At 44.1% G+C, this 22215-nt stretch overlaps 1 protein-coding gene across 1 annotated transcript; it reads right to left on the bottom strand.

Moving 5' to 3' along the window:
• Positions 1–716: 716 nt before the first annotated feature.
• SHE (Src homology 2 domain containing E) lies at positions 717–22121 on the bottom strand. Its single transcript, XM_061404743.1, has 6 exons — positions 21131–22121; positions 17803–17929; positions 8925–9254; positions 6955–7111; positions 6378–6497; positions 717–4873 (listed from the first exon to the last, which is right to left on the bottom strand). The coding sequence occupies exons 1-6, from the start codon at positions 21734–21736 to the stop codon at positions 4645–4647; spliced, it is 1569 nt and encodes a 522-aa protein (XP_061260727.1). The 5' UTR covers positions 21737–22121; the 3' UTR covers positions 717–4644.
• Positions 22122–22215: the final 94 nt, after the last annotated feature.

The raw sequence follows: 22215 nt of genomic DNA, 5'->3' as shown, positions 1-22215 counted from the left end.
GTGAACAGACCAAAGCCTGGGCTGTTGGAAACAATGTGTTCAACTTGATTTCTGAAAACAAGCACTCCATTGCTCTGGTGACATGAGGGAGGCAAACATTTCAACAAACTCCCTTTTCTGTTGACACAGATGGGAGAAAACAATGAGCACTTATACCACCTGGTGGCAATTTATATAAATGTTCGATGGAGACAGACTTTGATAGCCTGCTTCTAGAATCGCAAATGACTTTGGGTTTCTAAAGAGCTGCTTCCAACGGCAGCTCTCAGCCATGGCTGGGTGTGGAAATCACCTGGTAGAGGGTGAAAACCAGATTCACAACAGACCATAGCGCCATGCCCCACAGAGGGGCTGGGCGCACGCATATGGACAACAAAGATCAAAAGCAAAGCCACAGCTCAGATACCTAGTCAGGGGCAAGGACAAATGTAACAACTGCTACTCAGGAAGAAGACTGAGGAAAGAGGAAAGCTTCAAAAACAAGTGTTACTGTTTTATGTGGGAAGGAAAACATAGAGCTCTCAAGCTGAACTGGGGGAAAAAAATTAAGGCCACACCCACAAGTTATGTTTACCTGTGGTTTGTTTACACATTTCATCAATGATGACTGCAAATGAAACTTCTGACTCTCCCTGCTATGGCAGAAAAGGGTTGTTTTTTGTTTTTTTAATGAAGGGAGGTGATTCTCAACACGAATTGACTCAAGCAGAAACACAGACTTTCTTAGAATAATGTTTATTTAAAGTACATTTCAGAGTAAACCATCTTCAGGAGGGCATGCAGCTTATGTTGGCTACTGCAATACATCCAGAAATTTTAATAAAATCCTTCTGATATACTATAAATTACTAAAGTACTATAGATAGGCACCTGTATTACATACAATCTTCAAATATTTTCAAAACTTAACATTATGTATTAGTTGATACTTAAAATGTTAAGGCCCCAGACAAAGTAACTGAACGGTTAAGAATGTGACAAAAATGAGATGCTTGTCTCCATGATCTTTTGAGAAACCATTTCAGACTCTAAACGTCATGATCCAACCATAGTCCAGGGGCCTCCTGACGATGGCTGTATTAGGTTGCAAATCACCTTTCCTGTGGAAAGGGCAGATTTCAAGATGGCAACTGCTGTGTCATCATTTTCCTGCTAAGGACTCTATCAGAAATCCTTCAGAAAACCCTGCCCTAAATGTGCTTTGTTTTCCCACTGCAGTTTTCCTTCTCTCCATTAGATGGCAGTAACACACCACCATTTTCTTCCTATAGGGTCAGAAATTAACGTGGGAAAAATTAAGGTTCACTGCAGGCCAAGTTTCTCCAAGTAAACGGGGTACAAAAATTGGAGAAGACAATAAAGAGTGATTCTAAATAGATCACAAGGCCAAGATAGTGCTGGTTATGGGAAATAAGAAAGAGACAACTAATGAATAAAAGACATTTGTGAGAAAGGTATCAAATAAATTCTGCTAAATATTGTATTAAAAGGATCGGGAGAGAAGGGAAATGAAATATATACCCCCTAGACTGAAGGAAAAATGAGCCATTAACCTTTGACTAAAAAAGGACATTTTAACAGACTAGAAAAGCTACTCTCATTTAAAAAGCAACTGAAGAATGTCTCAAATGCTCAGCTGTTCTTCTGAATTAAGTATTAAGATTTACTAACAGTGGCCATTAACATAGTAATTACATAGTTAAAATGACCCAATTAAAAAATATGGACTATATTCCCATCTATCTCAAAAACATCTGGCTGGCCCTATAAATTATCTGCCCACACTCCCCACCCTGTGGCAGAGGTCAATAAACGAGTAACTATTCAGCAAAACAGGGAGACTTAAAGCAGCAAAGAAGAAAGGCTCTTTTGATATATACTTCTTAAGAAAATACTTTGGATAACTACAAAGGACACTTCCATCCCCAGAACAGAGTAGGCATATTTGTATTTACCTTTTTGTACATGTATCAACATTTCTCTTTTATTCCTATTTATTTAAATATACCATCTGCAGTGGTTGAAATTCATCCTGATTAAAAAAAAAAACAACTGTGGCAGCAAAGTAAATAGAAATGTCCCTTCACTCTCTGTCCTTAGAGGCCTGAAACGAGATAATAAACCCATCTTAACAGGCAGCAAAGCATTTTTTAGAAACAAAGTGTGATAAAGAGGCAAGGACAGTCGTAAAAAGGTCCATGGATGCTAAAATTCAAGGCGAATGAGTACAGATTTGTGAACAGACATTGTTCTCTCCAGAAAGAATCAGAAGATATTTCAGGAGACTGAATGAACTCAAGAGAATGAAGACCACAGGAAAACACTTGTATCAGGACAAAGTGACAAAAAAGCCCAAGCATTCAGAGCTCAGAGAGACATGTCACAAGGCTTCAGATCAGCTGGCCCCGGAGGCTTAACAAGGAAGCCATTAGGGACACCCTGCTGGGCCTAATTGTTTTTAGAACATATGGTACTTTGTGCCACCACCCAGCTGTGAATTCCCTGGCTTTTGTCAGCTTGTGTCACAACTTCAGGAAGAAAATAGCAGCTTAGCCCCCTTCTACGAATTTACTGTTTCTTCTTACTATAACCTCCTGTACAATTGCGAAGGAACTGGACTATATATAAACGCCACATCTCCACTTTTAATTATATAAAGAAAACAGCATGACTGTCACAGAAAAACAGTATAAAGAAAGCACAACACTGAGCCTATGATAGAAGCTCAATAAATACTTAATGTATCAGGTCTGCTTTCAAAATGTTACTTCATTATTACATTCATCACAGTTGCTGGGTATGGGCCAGAAATTATTTAGTGCACAAAGAAACATTTTACAAAGTTTTCAGCATTTAGTAAAATTGGGATACCTGCTGAACTTCCTTTGTAGAATAAGTAAAAAAAACACAAGATTTAATTTCTGGAATGCTGAACTGAAAATAAGCTTAATAGAATGAATTATTTGTATATGGAAGAAAATAAATATTTGGTGAATGGAACCATGGATGCTAAAAATAAAAAAAAAAAAAATCTTGTACTAAAGACAAGTTGATACACCAGTACATTAAAAAAATTCTATCAGTACTTAAAAAACAGAACATTCTTGACTAATAAAATCATTGAGATCCAGTGAGGAAAAGTTCTTTTCAAATTTTTAAAAACAAAGATCATACAACTCTGGGTACATTCTTAACTGAATAAAGATGTGAATATTTACTAATCTCTAAATCCTAATAGTAGAATGATAACTAATAACCAGAAGGATATGTTTCCCTAAAAGTTAACTGGGTCAACATTTTTTTGTGTATTTAACATTAGTTACAAAAGTTAACTTTTCATTGATGACAGTCAGCACATTTGTATCTGGACCAGTTTCAAGAACCAAATTACAAACCCCAGAATACAGAAACATCTGCTCAGTTTTCATTACAGAGCCACTCACTGGAGCCTTCTCACAGTATGCCATTTCCACAGTTTTTTTTTTTTTTTTTCACAGTAAGTACATTGGTGATATAAGTTCATAATAGATCATAAAGATAATGATACTATGAATATTATTTTAATATCTTTAAGCAGTAGAGGTTAGAGAAAACATCAGTCTCTTAAAATATTTTAATATAGTGCAAACCAGTCTGCTTTGTACAGCATGAGAGAAACTGCAGGTTTTAGAGACCCAGTTCCCACAATCATATCCTATATATATATAAGGGGACCCCATATATATATATATATATATAGTTACTCTAAAATGCAAAGTATATCTAATTTTAGGGCTAAAAAGGAAAAATTCAATTGTTTCACTAACTACTAAAATGGACAAAGATGAAACAAAAGAGACCAGAGGTTCTATTATTCAATAACAATTGTTGAGCTTTGTAAATTTTCAGATTTGTTAAAACTCAGAAATGAAATCTTCGTTGTGTATCTTATTCTGCAACTTAATTCTATAATTCAGAATTATGGCAATACTGCCAATGCTTAATAATATTGGTGATTCTTAAATCACGGGCATCTTCCTTCTCATTTATGCTTATATAACTGATTCGTCAAAAAAGTCCACAGAAATTGAGAAAACACAAACTTTGCTTAGAAGGCTGGCCAACAAAATAATCCTTTGGCCAGACTCTAAAGTCGTGACTTTTTAAGGACTCTGGAGTTGAACGAGGACCCTCAAGAGAGAAAGGCAGTTTTTTCCAAAGTGTCCACTGTTACTCATTTTCCACTGTTCATGCTTCTCCCCAAGAAGGGGTCTTATATTACATGTTCTTTGGGTCCATTTGATCATTTTTTGTTGTTTTATATAAATTCCAAGTTTGTTGGTTTATTTGGAGATTAGGTATCCCAGGGAATAACTAGTGCATTTTTGGAGAACCTTAGTATTTCTGGACTCCTGACTTACCTTTCCTGAGGGTCACGCCCCAAACAGACAACCCTACTCAGGGAGTGGGGGCAACTGGTAAATTACGGTTTCTCATAGAACTGCTTAGCAAGGAGAAAAGGCACAGGTCAGTAACCAAGAGTCATGGAATGGATTCAAGGCCAAAGACTTCTTGACTTCTAAATGAAGAGTCCTGCTTCCTCCCAAATATTACGGTGCAGTCCAGCCTTATCCCCTGAGAATCCGGTTGGGTGCTGATGCCCTCCTAGGTGTGAGAGGCCCCGCTGGGGCTTTTGGAGGCTGGACCCTGGTGCGGCTTGCTGTGCACAGGGTACAGCAAGGTCATGTGCTCCGCCCCCTTGAAAGGCAGTTTCTCACTGGAGTAATAGTGTACCACTTCCGGGATGCTGCCAAAGACAGCACTCGTCTGATTCAGGGTGTACTTGTTGTCTTTGGTCTGAGCCACTATGATGTGGACGCATCCTTGACTAGTCCTGGAGCAAAACCAAAATTGAGGAGGAGACATGAATGAGTGAGCAGAGGGATCCCTCCCCACTGAAAACAATCTCAGCTAGATTCATAGGCCAACAGGTTCCCAGCCACTCCTGGAACTGTTATATACAAACAGAAGAGCTTTCAGCACTCTAGCAGAGCACACAGAAGCTTCACAACCCTCAGCTAAATGTGCGTCACCCCTGGGTCATTTATCCTTAACACACACAAGTCAAGTCATCAGGCCCTGGACCAAAAGGGGAAAAAAAAAATCGCCCAGCCCCTGCTTGCCCCCAAACTGCCAAACTAGTGCTTAAGCCCAAGAGTGAGACCACTAAGGTGAGGTTTAAACTCACCTCTTCTCAAGGCTAAAAAGACATGTGAAAGCTTTCCTCTTTCTTTCCTCCCCAAAGGAAACATTAAGAATAATAATAATAAAACTGTTTCTTCCTCCACCCCCACCCCCCAAGCTGGAAACACTGTTTCTGGTTGTATATGACAGCTGGCACCAAAGGCTCAAAGGTCTAATCCACAAGCACCCGCTTTGGGAACACAGCAAAGCTATTCCTGGCATTGTGTATCTGGTAGCCTATCCCATTTTCTGAGCCAGGCTGCTCCCCCCTCAACCTCTTTTCCCCTCCAGTCTGATTGTTTCAGCTGCAGGGGCTCAGCTTCCTCAGGAAGGAAATGCTGTTAGGGCTCCTGACAATGATCCTCCAATATAGCACCACTGAACTCGCAGAGCAACGAGAATTTCCATGACACCAGGCTGATTGGAATAAGCCTACCGGGCAAAAATGAATGTTCTGCGTACAATTGGACAGGGGAGTCATCATAAGGCAGTGTTTCCTTCTTCAACAGAAGAAACTGCTACCAAAATTGCAGTTGGCATTGTGACAATCAAGGAATCTCTGATTTACTTAAAGCCCCAAACACTAGAGAGTAAAAGAACGACTCAACTATCCAGTTAGAAGTTATTATTTTTACCAGAAATTATTTCTCTAAGAGGACCTACTTTAGATCACAAAAGGCAGAAACTAATCAATGTACAATGAAATGAAATAGGGATATTTACCCCTCTTTATCATAAGGGATATCGGGACATTTACCCAACACCAATTGTGAATTCTTTCTTTTTTTGGCTGCACCATATGACTTGCAGGAACTTAGTTTCTTGACCACGGATTGAACCTCGGGCCATGGCAGTGAAAGCGCTGAGTCCTAACCACTGAGCCGCTAGGGAATTCTCTCAATTTTGCATTCTAAACAAAGTATGTCATATTCTGTTGTCCAAGCAAACCTATCCTATTTTCTGTCAATATGTATCCCTGTGGACCATATAAAGTATTGGGTTGACCAAAAAGTGTTAAGATCTTACGGAAAAACCCAAATGAACTTTTTCGCTAACCCAACATATATTTTTGCCTGGTCATTTTCCCATGATAGGAAAGTCTGCACCCCACTCTTCCATCCAGACAGGGAGAGCCCAGGATGCTTAATACTCACTTTAGTGCAATGGAGTACCTACTGGTTCCTGACTCGCTGTTTCGAACCAGATACGCAGCTTCTTTGCAGGACTGTAGTCGACTCTCTGCCTCAGCACGGGTGATGGCACCATGATACCAACTGAAAAATGGGGCAGGGGGAGAAACCATGAGCATCAAGATCCCAATCCAGACAGGGCCTCATTCCATAAGGCAATTTTGGAAATGAACTTCTGATGAAAGTTCAACAGCCTGGACTAGATCCGGCTTCCCATTCAAAATAGACGAAATGAGATCTGGGTAATCCTGGATCACAAAACCTATCCATCACCCCAGAGGGAGTTAACAGGGCTAGAGTCACTTAAAAAGTTTTCACTCTACACAGGGGAATGGAATTTGAGATCGGGTTCTGGGGCCTCATTTTCCCCTAGGCACAAAGGCCAAAGGCACTGGGCTTAGAAAATGGGTTTTCACCAGTAAGCTCCACCCAGACAAGTATGCAACACCAGAAAGACTTAAAATGAGCTAGTGTGCCCCGCCAAGGCTCTCAGCAAGCTCCCAGCCACCTTGTGTCACGTGTGTCTGGGGAGGAGACTCACGGCTGCTTCTCCAGCGGCAGGGCTGGATCCACTCGCTCCCCCTCACTGTGGTCAGTTAGGGCTGGCTTCAAGATCTTCTGGGTCCAGCTCTTCTGTCGGTGGTGCTGCCTCGCTGCCTCCTCCTTGACAGAAGGTCGCTCAGAGCCTTCAAACTGAACTGGAAGGAAGGCTCCATTTAACATCAGAGGCCACTGAGATGACCTACGTACAACTCAAAGAAAAGAACTTGTCTGCCTCATCTTAGGAAAGAAGCTTTCCTCCCTCTTTAATTTGAGCTAAAATGTACTACAAAGGCCCTGGGGTACCTGAGCTCCTGCTGTCTGATATCAGATCATACTGCTGGCACCCACACGCAGCCACTTTTACTGCAAGATGTTCATTAATAGAGGATGGTTTTAGAACATGAGGAGAAACCACTTCAGTATATTTCAGAACGTACTTTAAAAAAAACTCGTCCTTTTGGTATATTTAGAATAAAAGACTGAACAGAGTTTCAGGTAATGACTCCTTCCAAGAGTGTGCATTGTTCTATGAAACCAAATGAAGTTTTCACTATGAAATAATAAAGAGAAAAATCAACTGAGAAATAGAAACTACTACAGTGTCTTAACAATGCTATGACATCTAGATTGGACAGAAGATAGAGAGAGAAAATGAGCAGCATCTAGCCCAGTGGTCGGTAACCAGTAGGGATTTGTGGGAAATAATTCTAAAATAAAACAAAACCGACTTGAGGGTGGGGAGGGAAGGACTGGGAGCCTAGAATTAGCATATTCAAACTAGTATGTATAGGATGGTAAACAACAGCAAAGGGAATGATATTCAATATCCTGTGATAAACCATTATGGGAAAGAATACAAAAAAGAATATAGTATGTATAACTGAGTCACTTTGCTGTACGGCAGAAATTAACACAACACTAAATCAACTATACTTGAATAAAATTATTTAAAAAATTAAAGCACACAAAAAGAAAACCTGATTCAAATATGTGTGTGCGCGCACACCCATGCTCAGTCAGCTCTGACTCTTTGGGACCCCACAGACTAGCCTGCCAGGCTCCTCTGTCCATGGGATTTCCCAGGCAAGAATACTGGAGTGGTTGCCATTTCCTTCTCTAGGGGATCTTCCCTAGCCCAGGGATTGAAATCATCTCTCTTGAGTCTCCTGTACTGGCAGGCGGGTTCTTTACCAGCTGAGCCCCGGGGAAAGCCCATCCGGACTCAAATGTTTGCTATCAAACAAATTACCTTTTCTACTCACGCTTTACACTGATGACAGTTTTAATCAAAAGTACTTTACTGTTAGAGGGAAAAGATATCCCTAACTTTTACAATCAAAGGCAAAAGAAATCAGGTGGCCAGATAAATAGAAAAACTATGTCTCGGGAGAAGCAGGAGGGAGACTGACCTTTAATATCTATTGAAAATCTACTCATCAACTTCCTCTTAAGTTATTAAAAACAGTTCACAGCTGAAGAACTGATTCCCTTAGGAGGATTTTCGACAGGAAAAAAAAAAAAGCTAGCTTCCTCCTGCTTTCCAAACACCTCTCCTATAGTCCATTTGATCCACTACTGCCATCTTATGATAAACAGAGATGTCAACAGGTTGGAGGAACAGCACCAAGAGTTAGAGGCAGCCGCTCTCAATGTGATAGCTTTTAGTGGTGATTAGATAAGGTTTTTCTAGTAGTGATTTAAGGCATTTCCCAAACAGTTGCATACTGCAGGATAAAGGGAAATGAAGATGCCCAAAAAGATAGAGGACCCCTTGCAACATTAAGGGGTCTTCTTCAGTCCTGTTCGTTCAACCATAGCCAAATTTTTATTTCCCCATGTCATCAAATTTCTTGGAAAAAGGAACTTGCAGTCGAGGAACACAAAAGTGCCTTGGCTTAACGGACGGGCGGGGGTTTTCCAGAAGGGAAGATGAAAGAAGGCAGGAGCGGACACGGACCCAGCCCTCACCCGATAGCGCCCGCACGATCTGCTCCTTCTTCCACTCCCAGGGCTGCTCGTACTCGGCCGCGGGCCTCTCGTCGTCCTGGGGCAGCCGTCCGTGGCTGTCCGGAGGCAACCTCGCCTTCCGCTCCGGCCCCTCGGCGGCGAAGGGGCCCGCTTCGGCCGCCGGCTCGTAGGGCGTGTCGTACAGCTGCGGCGACTTCCCCAGCAGCTCCTTGGAGCTCCGGCGCTTCGTCAGCGCCTCGGGCTTCGGGCCGTTCTCTCCAGGCTCGCAGGGGCTGTCGAGCAGCTGAAGCGCCTTCACCAGGGGGTCTTTGGAACCTCGTCGTCTGATTTCTGAAAAACACACCGCACAGAATACTTCTGAAGAAAATGTACCCTGGAAGCCCGGTGATGAACCGAATCACCGCTTCTCTTCCGACCAGACCGGTCTGTCTGGTTGGAAGTGTCCGAGAACACCTGGATTGTTGCTTACCGGGGCTGATGACGGCCCCGCTTGGGGGGAAGGGCCCTACAACTTCCCGCCAGTCCCCTGAGCCAGATACGGGATCAAGTCCAAGGATTAGGGAATCACAACGGAAGGCAGGCCTGCCTCTGGGGCCGTGTGGTTGGAGAGAAGAGAAGGGGCCTCAGAGGACCTGCTCCATAGTTCCTGGTCCCCCTGTCTCCTCTTGAGTATGGGTCATCTTCAAAGGCTTTATGTCTTGTTAGGAAGCTGAGAGCAGTTTATTTTAATAAAAAGTGAGTGTTTACTATATTCAAGCACTGGGCCACATACACTGAGGGAAGATATTTAGGTTCATTAGACAGAGTTCTTGAATTCAAGGTGGTTTCGACCTAGTGATGCATTTACAAATAATGCTTAACAGGCTAGCAAGGACAGAATGTTGTTGTTCAGTCACCAAGTCATGTCTGACTCTTTGAGACCCCATGGACTGCAGCATGCCAGGCTTCCCTGTCCTTCACTATCTCCCAGAATATGTAAAAGAGTTGTTAGGGGGGAAAAACAACAAAACTATTATCTCAAGAGCTAACATTTAGCAATAGTGTACCATGCATTACATATTTTTTTCTAAGTGCATTGTAATTTTCACAACTGCCCTATGAGGTGGACACTATTAGTTCCCCATATAACAGGACAAAACTAAAGCATAAAGAGTTTAAGGAAATTGCTCAAGATGGCAAGTGCAAAGCCTGGATTCAAAAGCAGGAAGTTGGGCTCTAGAAGCCATACTCTTAGGCACTACACTTGGATTGACTCCAAGTGGAAGAGAAATGGAAGATGCATTTACTTTGATAGAAGAGGTCTTTTCCAGTGGAGGAAGCTGCCTGAGTGAAGATATGGAGGTGGGAACAAGAAAGGGCTTGTTCCCATCACAGGGAATCGGGAGAGAAGTTCAAAGGACAGAAGACCAGGAGAGGAGAGGTGGTATGGGAGAAGAAGCTGGAAAAGGCAGGACAGGCACCAAAGTGGAGAAGTTTTAAAAGCCAGAATTAAAAAGTTTCAATTGTTCTGTATACAGTAGTGAACCATTACAAGTTTTTAAACAGGTAGTAACAATTATTATATAATTGTTATAATTGTATATAATTAACAACTATATAAATAACTCTCTCTCTCTATATATATATATTTTTTTTTTCTGGAAGAGAACTCCAACACAGTGCACAAGATAGAATAAAGGTATGCTCTGAATGGAAGCCTAGAAATCAATGCAAAGTATCTCATGCAAATCATCTAACCACCGGCCAACCAGCCAGCGAGCCACAGTGGGAAAGCAGTAGCAGAGTCTGGGGACTGAGTAGCTCAGGGCCCAGAGGCATCATGTGTTGAGGTTTAGTTGCTCAGTCGTGTCCAAATGAATCTGCAGCCCCATGTACTGAAGCCCGCCAGGCTCCTCTGTCCATGGAATTTTCCAGGCAAGAATACTGGAGTGGGTTGCCATTTCTTCCTCCAGGGGATCTTCCCAACCCAGGGATCAAGCCCACGTTATGTCTCCCGGATTGGCAGGTGGATTCTTTGCCACCAGTGCTACCATGGGCCAACTCAAGCATTGTGCTGTGGTTTCCTCTAAATGCCCACGAGGAAGCCTTTAGTCTGTCTACCCGGTCACAGTGAAGAGGACCTTTTTAAACACAAACATCTCATCACTTGCCATCCCATAAGCTCTCAACTGTCCACTTATGAAGTGCTAACTGCTCAGCATGGCACCGGACACCTTCTGTAGTCACATCACTGCCTACTTCCCTCTCTGATTTTCTCTCTCAACAGCACCCTGTCCCCCCCTGAAATCCAATTCTTTGTTCCAACCAAACAGAACTTAAGTTCCCTGCACACTGCACTGTCTTATGCCTACGGTGTGCTGGTGATCTTCCAATCCTCTGGAGTCTGGCCTAGTATCTCCTCCTCTCTCCAACTGACCTTCTCCAATGCCCCAACTCCCCGCCGGTGGTACCGCTTCCTCAATTCACTCTCACCTTGTACTTCTCTCAGTGTGTAGATTTATTTGTCGACGTGTCTGAACTTCCAATTTTGTGGAGACTGCCAGGCCAGGGACCCCCCATGTCTTGTTTGACTTTGTAGGAAACCGCTGTGCTAAATAATGGTTGGATGATGGCTAGGAGGAGGGAGCGAGGGGAAGGAGTTCTAGAACTTCTCCGGGCAGGTGACAACATACATCTGGAGCTCAGCAGAGAGATGAAGGTCAGAGGTACCTGTCAAGGAGTTACTCACACATGGATCATGGCTCGTAAGAATGAAAGCAATCATCAGAGAAAAGGAGGCTGATTAGAAAGGAAAGGGGATCAAAAGCAGAATCTGGGACTTTAGGTAAGGCTGGATAAAAGAAGTGTCACCAAAAATGGCTGAGAAGGAATAGTCAGGTAAGGAAGAAGAGGATCAGGAGACTTAAATGCCACAGAAACAAGGGAAAGTGAAACTTTCTACAAGTAACCGAAAATGGGCATGGTGACGGAGAACCACTGACTCCATCAGACTTCTATAACAAGGAAAGGATGGTAAATGAAACACTCCAGGGAAAAGTTATTAAAATCAGGACATTAAGTCAAAGGAGCAAAATTTACTTGTAGGATGAGGTTATAACTCTGCTGGATAGGGGCCCTTTGCTGCAGCTGGATCCTATAAAACTGCAGGTCTGGTGCATAGAATCACCCGGGGGAGCTTTAATGAAGACTCAGGCCTGGGTCCCATCAACACAGGTCCTGATTAACTGAGCTGGGGGGGCTTCCCTGGTGTCTTGGTGGTAAAGAATCTGCCTGCCAAGCGGGAGACATTGGTTCCACCCCTGGGTAGGGAAGATCCCCTAGAGAAGGAAATGATAACCCACTCCAGTATTCTTGCCCAGGAAATCCCATGGACAGAGGAGCCTGGTGGGCTACAGTCCATGGGGTTGCAAAGAGTCAGACATGACTTAGTAACTAAACAACAACAAAAATCTGGGAGCCGGAGCTGTAAAAGCTCCCCCAGGTGATTCCAGTAAGAGAAGCCTGAGATGCACTCCCACTCCACCTGGGTTGCCACCTCAGTTCCTCCTGCGCTCCAGGACTAATCTCATCATTGCTAGCCCTGGCCCAAGGAGAAGGGTTCCCCTAGCATGAAAACCTCCACATCCGAGGAATGTGAGAGCTAAGGACCATTCCCCACCCCCAGGCCAGGAAGGTGCCTCAGGTTGTTTGAGGTCTCCAACATCTCCGGTCCAAGCCTCTTGACTTTCAATTGACAGCTTTTTTTCTTCACTGCTTATTCTAGATGGTGTTATGGAAAACAAGAAACAAAAAAACACACTCTGCTCTTGGTTCAATTAAGATAAGGCTGGAATTTTGGAAAAAGAACTTTTCTACAGAACTAGGAAAGAGAAAACACAAAGGCATTCAAAGGACGAATTTAGAATTTTAGTTTCTGATCAAAACCTAAGTTTATTCTGTTTAGACTGGCACAGGCTGGGGAAACCTTTCCCAAGGTCCTCACCTCAATTCTGTCCGGGTTGACCTAAATGGAGAAAGAGTTGAGTCCAATCTTAAGACAGAAGGAGCCCTGTTCACAGGAAATTTCAATGAGTTTGTGTTAAAATGATGTACCCTGATTAAAATCTTGAGTTCTTATTTCACATGTATTTGGGTCTTACTTTTACGATGAGGGCTTTGTATTCCTTCTAGCTGATAGTCAGTGCACACTTAGAGCTCTGGGAAAAACACTGGAAGGCATACAGTTGAGAATGTTCCATCCCAGGACGATCCCGCGTTGGGGGTGAAATCTGAGGAGTATGATCATCTTTTAAAACAATGTTTAATTAGAGGGGAAAAAAGGGCTTAAGCACAAGGCCTCTCTGCCCCTTCAAGGGGAGTCACCTTCGAGTCCATTCCAGCACCTGGCTGCCCCCAACCTGAGGCGCCATAGAAACAGAAACAATCGCGGGGCTGCAAGCCGACCCTTCCTGCAGGAGAATAGCCCCTGACGTGCAGAGCTGGCTCCGAGAGGAAACGAGCCTGAGAAGGAGGAAATGGCCAGAGGAAGCTACACCCTGGCTCTGCCGATAGAGGCCATTTACCACGGCAGACAACAGAATGCAGCCAACGGGCTACAGATAAACACCCATTTCGCCAAGGGCTGGACCGAGGCCTGACCTGCACCAGTTCAAATCTGCAACTGGTTGCCGAGAAACATAATATGGGCCGAAAATTTTTCCCTTCTCAGTTTCCAACTGTAGCTGTGCAGAATTACGCCATTTATATTTAAAAACATCAGAAGACCAAGACTTTTTTTGTTGTTAAATTATCCAGTTAGCAATTAATAGTCCCCTATTCTTGTTCAGGGGTTTCCCTAGTGGCCCAGTAGTAAAAAAAAAAAAAAATCTGCTTGTAATGCAGGAAATCTGGGTTCCATCCCTGGGTCGGGAAGATCCCCTGAAGAAGGAAATGACAACCCATTCCAGTATTCTTGCCTGGGAAATCCTATGGACAGAGGAGCCGGGCAGGCTACAGTCTATGGGGTCAGAAAAGAGTCAGACACAACTTAAGAGACTAAACAACAGTAACATATTTGTTAAGAATTCTCTTTGCAAATGGAATTCTCTCTCCAAAGTGTCTAAATAATTGTGATATCTTTCATGGATGCATGCACTAGGCATGTTGCACCTGCATTTCAGTGAAGCCCAGTGTAATACAGCAAGAGATGCTAGCCCATTTGCACAGATGAATAAACTGAGGCTGTGCAGTAGTCAGTGGGGCAGCCCACTGCCTCCAGAGCCCTTGCTTTCTCTACCATATCTTACTTTATGCCTCAAAGATTTAATGTAGAATATTAGTTACAATTTTTGTAACATACCTTTCCCTTAGTCCATTTCATGTATTCAAAACATCAGACTTAGAGCCCTATAAAGCTCCATGTTCCCCTTAGAATCAGAAATAGGAATCTTTTATCAGTGCTCAAGCTTTTGATTTAAAATTAATGTTTTCCTATTAAACAAATCTAAATATCTGAACAAAAGCAGGTATAAATCAGAAGTCCTGAAACTTAAGTTTAACAAACAAAATACAGACAAAATAAGTAAATCAAAAAAGCCTTCTGTCTTTTCCATAATGGACAGTTTTTTAAATGGAGGTTCTCCTTTAGATTTGACTATCCATACCAACCAATAAAACCATTTGGAGGCAAAAACCAAAATTTAAAGATACCCTGTGACTGGAGCTCTGTAACTAAAGCCACAGGGTGCTGGGTGACCTGGTATCCCAATTCTCCAACCACATAACTGGGACAAGTTATTGAATCTTTCTGAATCTTAGCTGCCTCCTCTGTCAATCAGACACTTCTAACGCCCACCACACAGGATGGTAGGATTCAGTAAGGTAACTTGGCAACTTGGCAACTAGGAGACACTCGACTTGTGTGACAATCAGCTGCAGAAGGAACTCACATGCTGAACGATGGCTCATTTTAGGAAACTTCGAAAAACTCTCCCAATGCTAATGTTTTCATTTGGTGGAAAAAACTCATCATGCTAAATTAAGTGGAACGTTTCTGCTAATTATTTAGCTAAAATGTTCCTGCAAATTTAGCAGAAGAACAATAGGTTTAAACTAATATTGCCTCATATTCATTGTCCTATCTTTTTCATAAAACAATCCTTCGGATAAATCTAAGTGAGAATTTACTCAGAAATTTACAAATCTTTAGCTTTTAAAAGTTAAAAGCAAAGTTTTGGGCAAAGGGAAATCTGGGGAGTCTGGGTCCCACAGTTACTTGGCCATAGGAAAGTAATAAATGCCTCTTAATTTCTATCCCTTCCTCTGTTTCCTGAGGCAGATCATGATTTTCATTCTTTCTTCACGGCATCTAGCACATTTCTCAGTGATGTCTTTTCTGCTGTTAGGTCTGTTTGCCCCTTGGGTTGTAAGGTTCATAAGGACCTGGGACCTGTGCATCTTCATCCTTGGGTGCCTGGAGCCCAGCGTAGGGCCTGGGACATGGCAAAGAAATGCCTGGGAAATTTTTGTTGGCTGTTACAAAATACCATCATGAACACTGTGCTATACATCCAAGACATTGTTGAAATCAGGCATGTTACTCCCGCTTCACAGGTATTAAAAAGGCAGTATAGAAATTGGGAGCTCCACAATTAAATTATATTTATCAGAACCCTCTCTGTCTTCTGCAGAAATTCTGAAATAAACAATTTTGTTTATTCCCCTAAGATTTCTCAAAAAATATGAGACATTTCTGAACTTGGACTTTGACAAGCCTTACAGGGAGCAAACTGAATAAAAAAGGTAAAAGGAAAAAAAAAAGAAAGAAAACCCACCCAGTAGCAAATCTTTTATTTCCAGCTTCCGGTAAACTCACTTCCTGTTATTCTGTCCAGCTGTGTAACCTATGTGTAGAATAAGAGGTATATCCTCTACATTAATTGAGTAGGTGTTTTGTGATATTTTAAATGAAGTATCTTTTAAAATTCACCAATATAAAATTTTTTAAAAGAGCAAAGAGAAAAAAATTATAATTCTTAAGTTAGTAATTAAATTTTTTAATAAATTTGAATTTATTCTCTAATTGAATGTATTAGTGTTGCATTCCTAAATACATTTATTCCTGTAAACTGTTTAAAGCAAAGCCTGGGACTTAATATGTGCTCCAATATTAAATGCTAGCTACTACTATTATTACATTTATTTCATATTGGACACTGACTTTTATTTTTTTAATTTTAAAATTTTATTCATTTTTTTTCTAGAAAAGCAACAAGTTATATACAAACTTTTGACTTCTAAATACAACTTTGTGAGTCTGAGTGGAAAGATGCCTTGTTGCTGTTCTTGCTGTTTAGCTGCTAAGTCGTGGGGACTCTTTGTGACCCCATGGACTGTAGCCTACCAGGCTCCTCTGTCCATGGATTTCCCAGGCAAGAATACTGGAGTGGGTTGCTATTTATGTGTAAAGTTTAAAGTGCTTTTGCATATACCATTTCGAATGTGTCCTGAGGTACCTTGGTGTAGAAACCATACCATTCAGTCTGGAGTGGGAAGATCTGGGTTCTAATTTATGTTCTGTCTCTTAAAGAGCCTTACGAACATCTTATGAGCGTCAGAAACTCTTTGATCTTATTTTCTACCCTGTAACAAGGGGTAGTATTAGCGTCCCCTAGTTTTCAGGATTTTGTGAGGATTATATGGGGGGAAATTATTCATTTTTAAAAAGCAAAGTAGTTTCCCTACTATCAGTGTGGATCCATAAGAAAACGAAACAAATCCCCCCCCCCAAAATCTCAGATAATATAAACAACTTATCCCAATTAAAGAGAAAGAGAGGAATAAAAACCAAAGGACAAAGAAAAGTGAATTAAAGCAAAACATTATTACTTTTTTCAGAAAAGCTTTTCCCTCAGTTTTATGTAAAAGAAAATCTTTTCCCCTATTCAAGTCTCTGATATTTTTTAGAATTCTAAGTTCGTTTTCACTTCCTTCCATTCACAGATTTCAGGAGAGGTCACAGTCCAGTGGCCTTCAGGGCCACCGCCTGGCCAGGCCGCACCCCCCGAGATGTGATGCCTTATCTCTGTGAGCAGAGAGCGGGAAACAGCAGAGCTTTCCTGCTGCGGCTCCGGCCCTGAAGCCTGTCCTGACCCTTTCAGGGCACTGTGGCTACCCTCCTGCTCCACTTTCCTGAGACTATGCTTATGGAGCCCGCGCTTGACAGCCTTTCAATCTGTTTTTAAACAGAAGAGACAAAATCTTTCATGTGTGATCAATTATTCCTTTCCCAGGCATGAGACCCAGGACATCTGAACAAGGCTCCCTTGAGTCAGCCCTTAGAAACAGCAGTTTTTCATTATGGAGTAAAGAAAGCGTACTCTAAAATTTCACAAATAAATCTAAATAATTAGTTTAAGTGTTGTTTACACCAAATTAAGAAAATATGAATAAAAGGAAAAGTATGACACCCAAAAAAATGACAAGAGTGTTTGCTCGACTTCCAAGTCGGAATTATTCCCCCTTGGTACAGATTTACGACTCCCATTATGGATGTCAAAGTTTTGACAGTGGCCAAGAGGTGTATTTAAATTACCTGAAAACTGGAGATCACATCCTGAGAAGATCTGCAAATTCTCAAGTGTCACTTTGCATAGAATTAGAAAAACTTTAAAGATCCCCCGCAAACTCTAAAACTGAAGGATACAAAACCATTAAGGATATTAGCTAGATATTTTGACTTTAGTTTTGGGTCTAATTTCTGTTTCTTCCCCACAGGAGGATCTGATAAAGTTCCTTCATCTCTCTTCCCCAAATACACACTGGTTCTTATTTATTATTTTTTTACTATATTCCAAGTTGAGTGTGAGATTTCAGTATAAAGCAGCTCCTGGTTACAAACCTGTTATCATTTGCTGGGCATCATAGGGTTCCATATAACCGTCGTTCTCCCCTACTCTCTCTGCATCCCTTTGACCTTTCGTCCGTTTAGCATCGTAAGGGTCAGCATAGTCTTCTAAAATGATGACCTGTAAGAAAACCAGACAGGGAAGTTGCTAACAATTATCACATACCAGAGTGACGATGGTACCAAAAAAGTTACTAAAAACCTGCAGACCCCCAAAGAGTTCAAAATTTCCAACCAGTTCTGAAGAGCTTTTGCACTTGATCACATTATCATCCACCCAGCTGGACAAACATCTGGTTTATTTTGGTAGTATAATTGATTGGCAACAATCTATTCAAGCTTTCCTGCTTATCCCCAAGGCTCTGTTCACCTCCCTCTCTCTCCCCAAGCAATAAGGCATTTGCTGGTTAAAGTGTGGCAGGGAGGATGGCAGAGGGTGAACGATATCTATGCCTTTAGAGTAGAAGAAAATGAACTCGTCTACTACCTCTTCTATGATTTTGGTTTTTTTTAAAATGCCAACTATTTGAGCAACATAGCCATGGTAAGTCAGCTCATCACTCACTGATACTGCACGTCCACTGGCACTGGCTAGGCAGTGAGAGGGAACAAAATAAGACCAAGACCTTCTTCTAATCCTCAAGGAATTTGTAACAGCTCTAAAGAAATAGGCTTCATAACAAGAAGCCTAAGAAACAGGTCAGAGCTAAACAGTACTGTGGGGGTTCTAGGTTCAATGATTTATAAATGCACTGATTCTCAAAGACAACCATCAGATCGTTTTTTTTTTTAAATATTCTTTCTTTTCATTTTTAGGTTGCACTAGGTCTCTATTGCTGTGCGTGGACTTTCTCCAGTTGCGGTAAGGGGGCTGCTCTTCGTTGCGGTCCAAGTGCTTCTCATCGCTTCTCCTGTTGAGGAGCACAGGTGCTCCAGGCACACAGGCTTCGGGAGTTGCGGCATTCGGGCTCAGGAAGTTGCTCGCAGGCTCTAGAGTGTGGGTTCAGACGCTGTAGAGCACGAGCTTAGTTGCTCTGAGGCGTGTGGAATCTTTCTAGCCCAGGGGTCGAACCCGTGTCCCCTGCACTGGCAGGAGGATTCTTATCCACTGTGCCACCAGGGAAGTTTTCATCCGTGTTTGTGACAGAAAGCATCCATCCTTCCAAAAACAGGAGGGTGCCTGGGAAGGTGGTGTGAGTGCAATAGTTCTGTAGTGCCTCAGCTGAGTGACAATGTGGGAGCCTGCGTCTGACAGGTACTTCTCAGGAAGGAAGAGTTTTATGGAAATTTTATGGAGAAAAGATATATTTTTTCTGGGGGGAGAGGGGCTGCACTGCAAGGCACCCAGGATCTTAGTTCTATGACCAGGGTAAGAACCCCTGCCTCCTGCAGTGCAAGCTCAGAGTCTTAACTGCTGGACCACCAGGGAAGTCCCAAGAAACATTCATTTTTAAAAAGCACAGCACTTCCCCTATTATCAATGTGGCTCCACAAATAAACAGCTAGGATAGTATAAATAAAGCATGTATTCCAGTTAAAGAGAAAGAGAGGGATAAAAAAACCAAAGGTAAATCAAAATTAAGGGAAGAAGCCCAGCCCTTTATACAATCTCTGATTATATTCTCCAAAGAGTTCACGGAGATGTGCCACTGGGGCTGGGAAAAAAAATCCAGATAAATGGGGAGAAGTGAGGAGGAGGGGCAAGCTGGATGAGAGTGTTCTTCCTGGGAGGAGATGGCCTAAGAAACTTAAGACATCGAGAAGCAAAGACCATGAAAATAACTGGGCAGTCACTGCAGAGGACTGTGGTTACCACTCCCTCTCTCACTCCATGCTTCTTGCCTGTTCAGGTGTCCTGCATCCCCAAGGTACAATAAGGAGCAAGAAGCATGATACTCAGCACTCGGCTGCAAGGTGCTGATGATCTAGGTACACACACACACAGACCACTGATTAATGTCTGGGTGAGCTGCCATCTTTCCAAACTCTCCCTCCAGTGTCTGGCACTCGGGTGGGCATGCTGTAAATGCCTGGACAGAGTAAACGGAGGGATGAACAGAAGGGCCAGGGCAGACACACACGTTATGTGCTGCCGGCCCCTGACCCCACCCAGGGGGGCAGCATGTTTGAAGCCTGGGCAAGAAAAAGTTCTCACGACAGGGACATGATCATCTGGGCTAAAGTCTGAGAGCGGGGTGTGAACTTTCTCTTCTCTTTTTAAAAACAAACAAAACCCCAACTCATCTCTGTACGAATGAAGTGGGTCTCTTCACACTTCTTTTCTTAACTCTCTCACGTTGGACGGTACCCAGAAAACCTCCGGCGTGTAAGAAGCAGGAAACACCTTCTCTCCTGATCTGTAATTTCCTTCAGGGCATTTCCTTGTCCTGTTCTATATCCTCCACAACCCTAGCCCTTAGAGCCCCTCGCCCTCTATCCTACCTGGCTCCTGTACAAATGTTCATGGGATGAATGCTGCTGCTGCCGCCGCCAAGTCGTTTCAGTTGTGTCCGACTCCATGCGACCCCACAGACGGCAGCCCACCAGGCTCCTCTGTCCCTGGGATTCTCCAGGCAAGAATACTGGAGTGGGTTGCCATTGCCTTCTCCAATGCATGCAGGCATGCTGAGTCGCTTCAGTCGTGTCTGACTCTGTGCGACCCTAAGGACAGCAGCCCACCAGGCTCCTCTGTTCATGGGATTCTCTAGGCAAGAATACTGGAGTGCGTTGCCATTTCCTTCTCCAATGGGATGAATGAAAGGGCTGTGAACTTGGGGTGCTAGTGAAGCATGGAGAAACCCTGTACTGGGTAAAAGTGCAAGGAATGATGGAGTTTCCAGCAGAGAGGGTGGGTAGTGGCTAATCCATTCCCTGGAACTTTAAAATTCATACTTAAGCAGTTTAAAGGTGACCATTCCTTATGCTCAAGAAGAATAAAAGTTATACACAAGTCTAGCTTTGCAATTCTCCTGGATTTCTAAATTAAAATACACAACATCTACAAGGGAGTCAAATTCAACAAAGCACCCGCTTGTCTCATTCAATTATTCTTCTAAACTGATAACAAAATTAAACGGAAAGTACATTTCTGCCAAGTTGCCAAGGCTAGAATAATAATTTTTCAAGATTAAACAACCAATTATTTTAAATGGTCATCATTTAAAATGATGACTTAGCGGTCATCAATGTCAGAAAAGGAAAGATACATCCTCATCTTCTCTGAGGTATAAAAATCCCTAGAGTGCAGCGGGTTCACGATGCTCCCTTCCCACTGTTAGGCTTCAGTAGGGCAGAGGTGGTCCAAGGGAGATTGTATTCTTACCGTGTCTTGCTGCTTAATGATCTTGCCCTTGTCCAGTTCGGGGCCCAGAGACGAAGGGGAAGAGGACGCGGAGGAAGAGCTGCTGCTGCTACTGCTGCTGCTACTACTGCTGCTGGGGTAGTTGCTCTTCCCGTTCTTCTCCTGAGTGTCCACTTTGATGAGCCTGTTGATGTAGGTGCTGCAGCCTGAGCTCTTGGCCGCGCCCCGGTGGGGCTCCTCCTCGGTGGCCCGGGAGTTTTTGCGGCCTTTGCCCGCGGCGGCCTGAATCAGGCCCTGCAGGCTATCCCGGGACAGCCGGCTGTCCTTGGCGGGGCCGACCCCGGCCCGGCCGCTGCCCAGCTCGGCCGCCGAGTTCTTGCGGCCCTTGCCCGGGGCGGGCCCGGAGCCGCCCGCCTCCGAGTTCTTGCGCAGTTTGCCGCCTCCCCCGCCGCCGGGCTTGGCCCGCTCCGACACGGTCTTCAGGTTCAGGGGGAACTCCTTGAACCACTTGGCCGCCATGAGGGGGGCCCGGCCGGCGCGGCTCAGGAGCGTCGTGGCCGCGGAGCAGGCGAGCGAGGAGGCCCAGCTTAGACACGGAGAGGCGCCAGGGACCGGGGGCCACTGCATTCCCCGGGGCTGGGTTGCTGGAGGCCGCGGCAAGGCCCCGCGACGGCTGCTCTGCTGGTCCCCGGCCGGCCGTCGCCCACGCCCCGCAGGGTGGGGCCCCTACGGCCCGAGGCAGGGGGCTCAGGGCGCCGAGCGGGCGGACGCGGGCCGCCGCTCCGGACACGGACGGCGACAGGCACGACGCACCGGGGCTCCGCCCGAGGTCGTCTTCAGCGCCTGCACGGCCGGGGGTTCCGCGGCTCTCCGGAGGCGGCGGGCGCCGGGGGCTTCCCCTGCTTTTTCCTCCAGAAGTGGGAGAGGCCGGGCGCACGGAAGCCCCGGGACAGCCCTGCCCACACTCCCGGGGACCAGGGGTACGGAGCGGAGGCGGCGGGAGTATCCCTGGCACCGCGACGGACGGTGGGCAGCCAGCGGCCCGACCGCCCCCTCCTCGCGCCCCTCCCCTCCGAGGCTGGCGCCTCCCCGCGCGCTACCTCCCG

This window comes from Bos javanicus, chromosome 3, assembly GCF_032452875.1.
Source record: "Bos javanicus breed banteng chromosome 3, ARS-OSU_banteng_1.0, whole genome shotgun sequence".
Taxonomy (NCBI): Eukaryota; Metazoa; Chordata; class Mammalia; order Artiodactyla; family Bovidae; genus Bos; species Bos javanicus.
This window is presented reverse-complemented; position numbering and strand designations above follow the sequence as displayed.

Coding starts and splice junctions, on each gene's coding strand:
- SHE (XM_061404743.1), bottom strand. CDS start 21,736: ATGCAGTGGCCCCCGGTCCCTGGCGCCTCTCCGTGTCTAAGCTGGGCC. Junction 9,255..17,802: donor TGCCCAGCAAATGATAACAG/GTTTGTAACCAG, acceptor TGTGTTTTTCAG/AAATCAGACGACGAGGTTCC. Junction 7,112..8,924: donor GATCGTGCGGGCGCTATCGG/GTGAGGGCTGGG, acceptor CCTTCCTTCCAG/TTCAGTTTGAAGGCTCTGAG.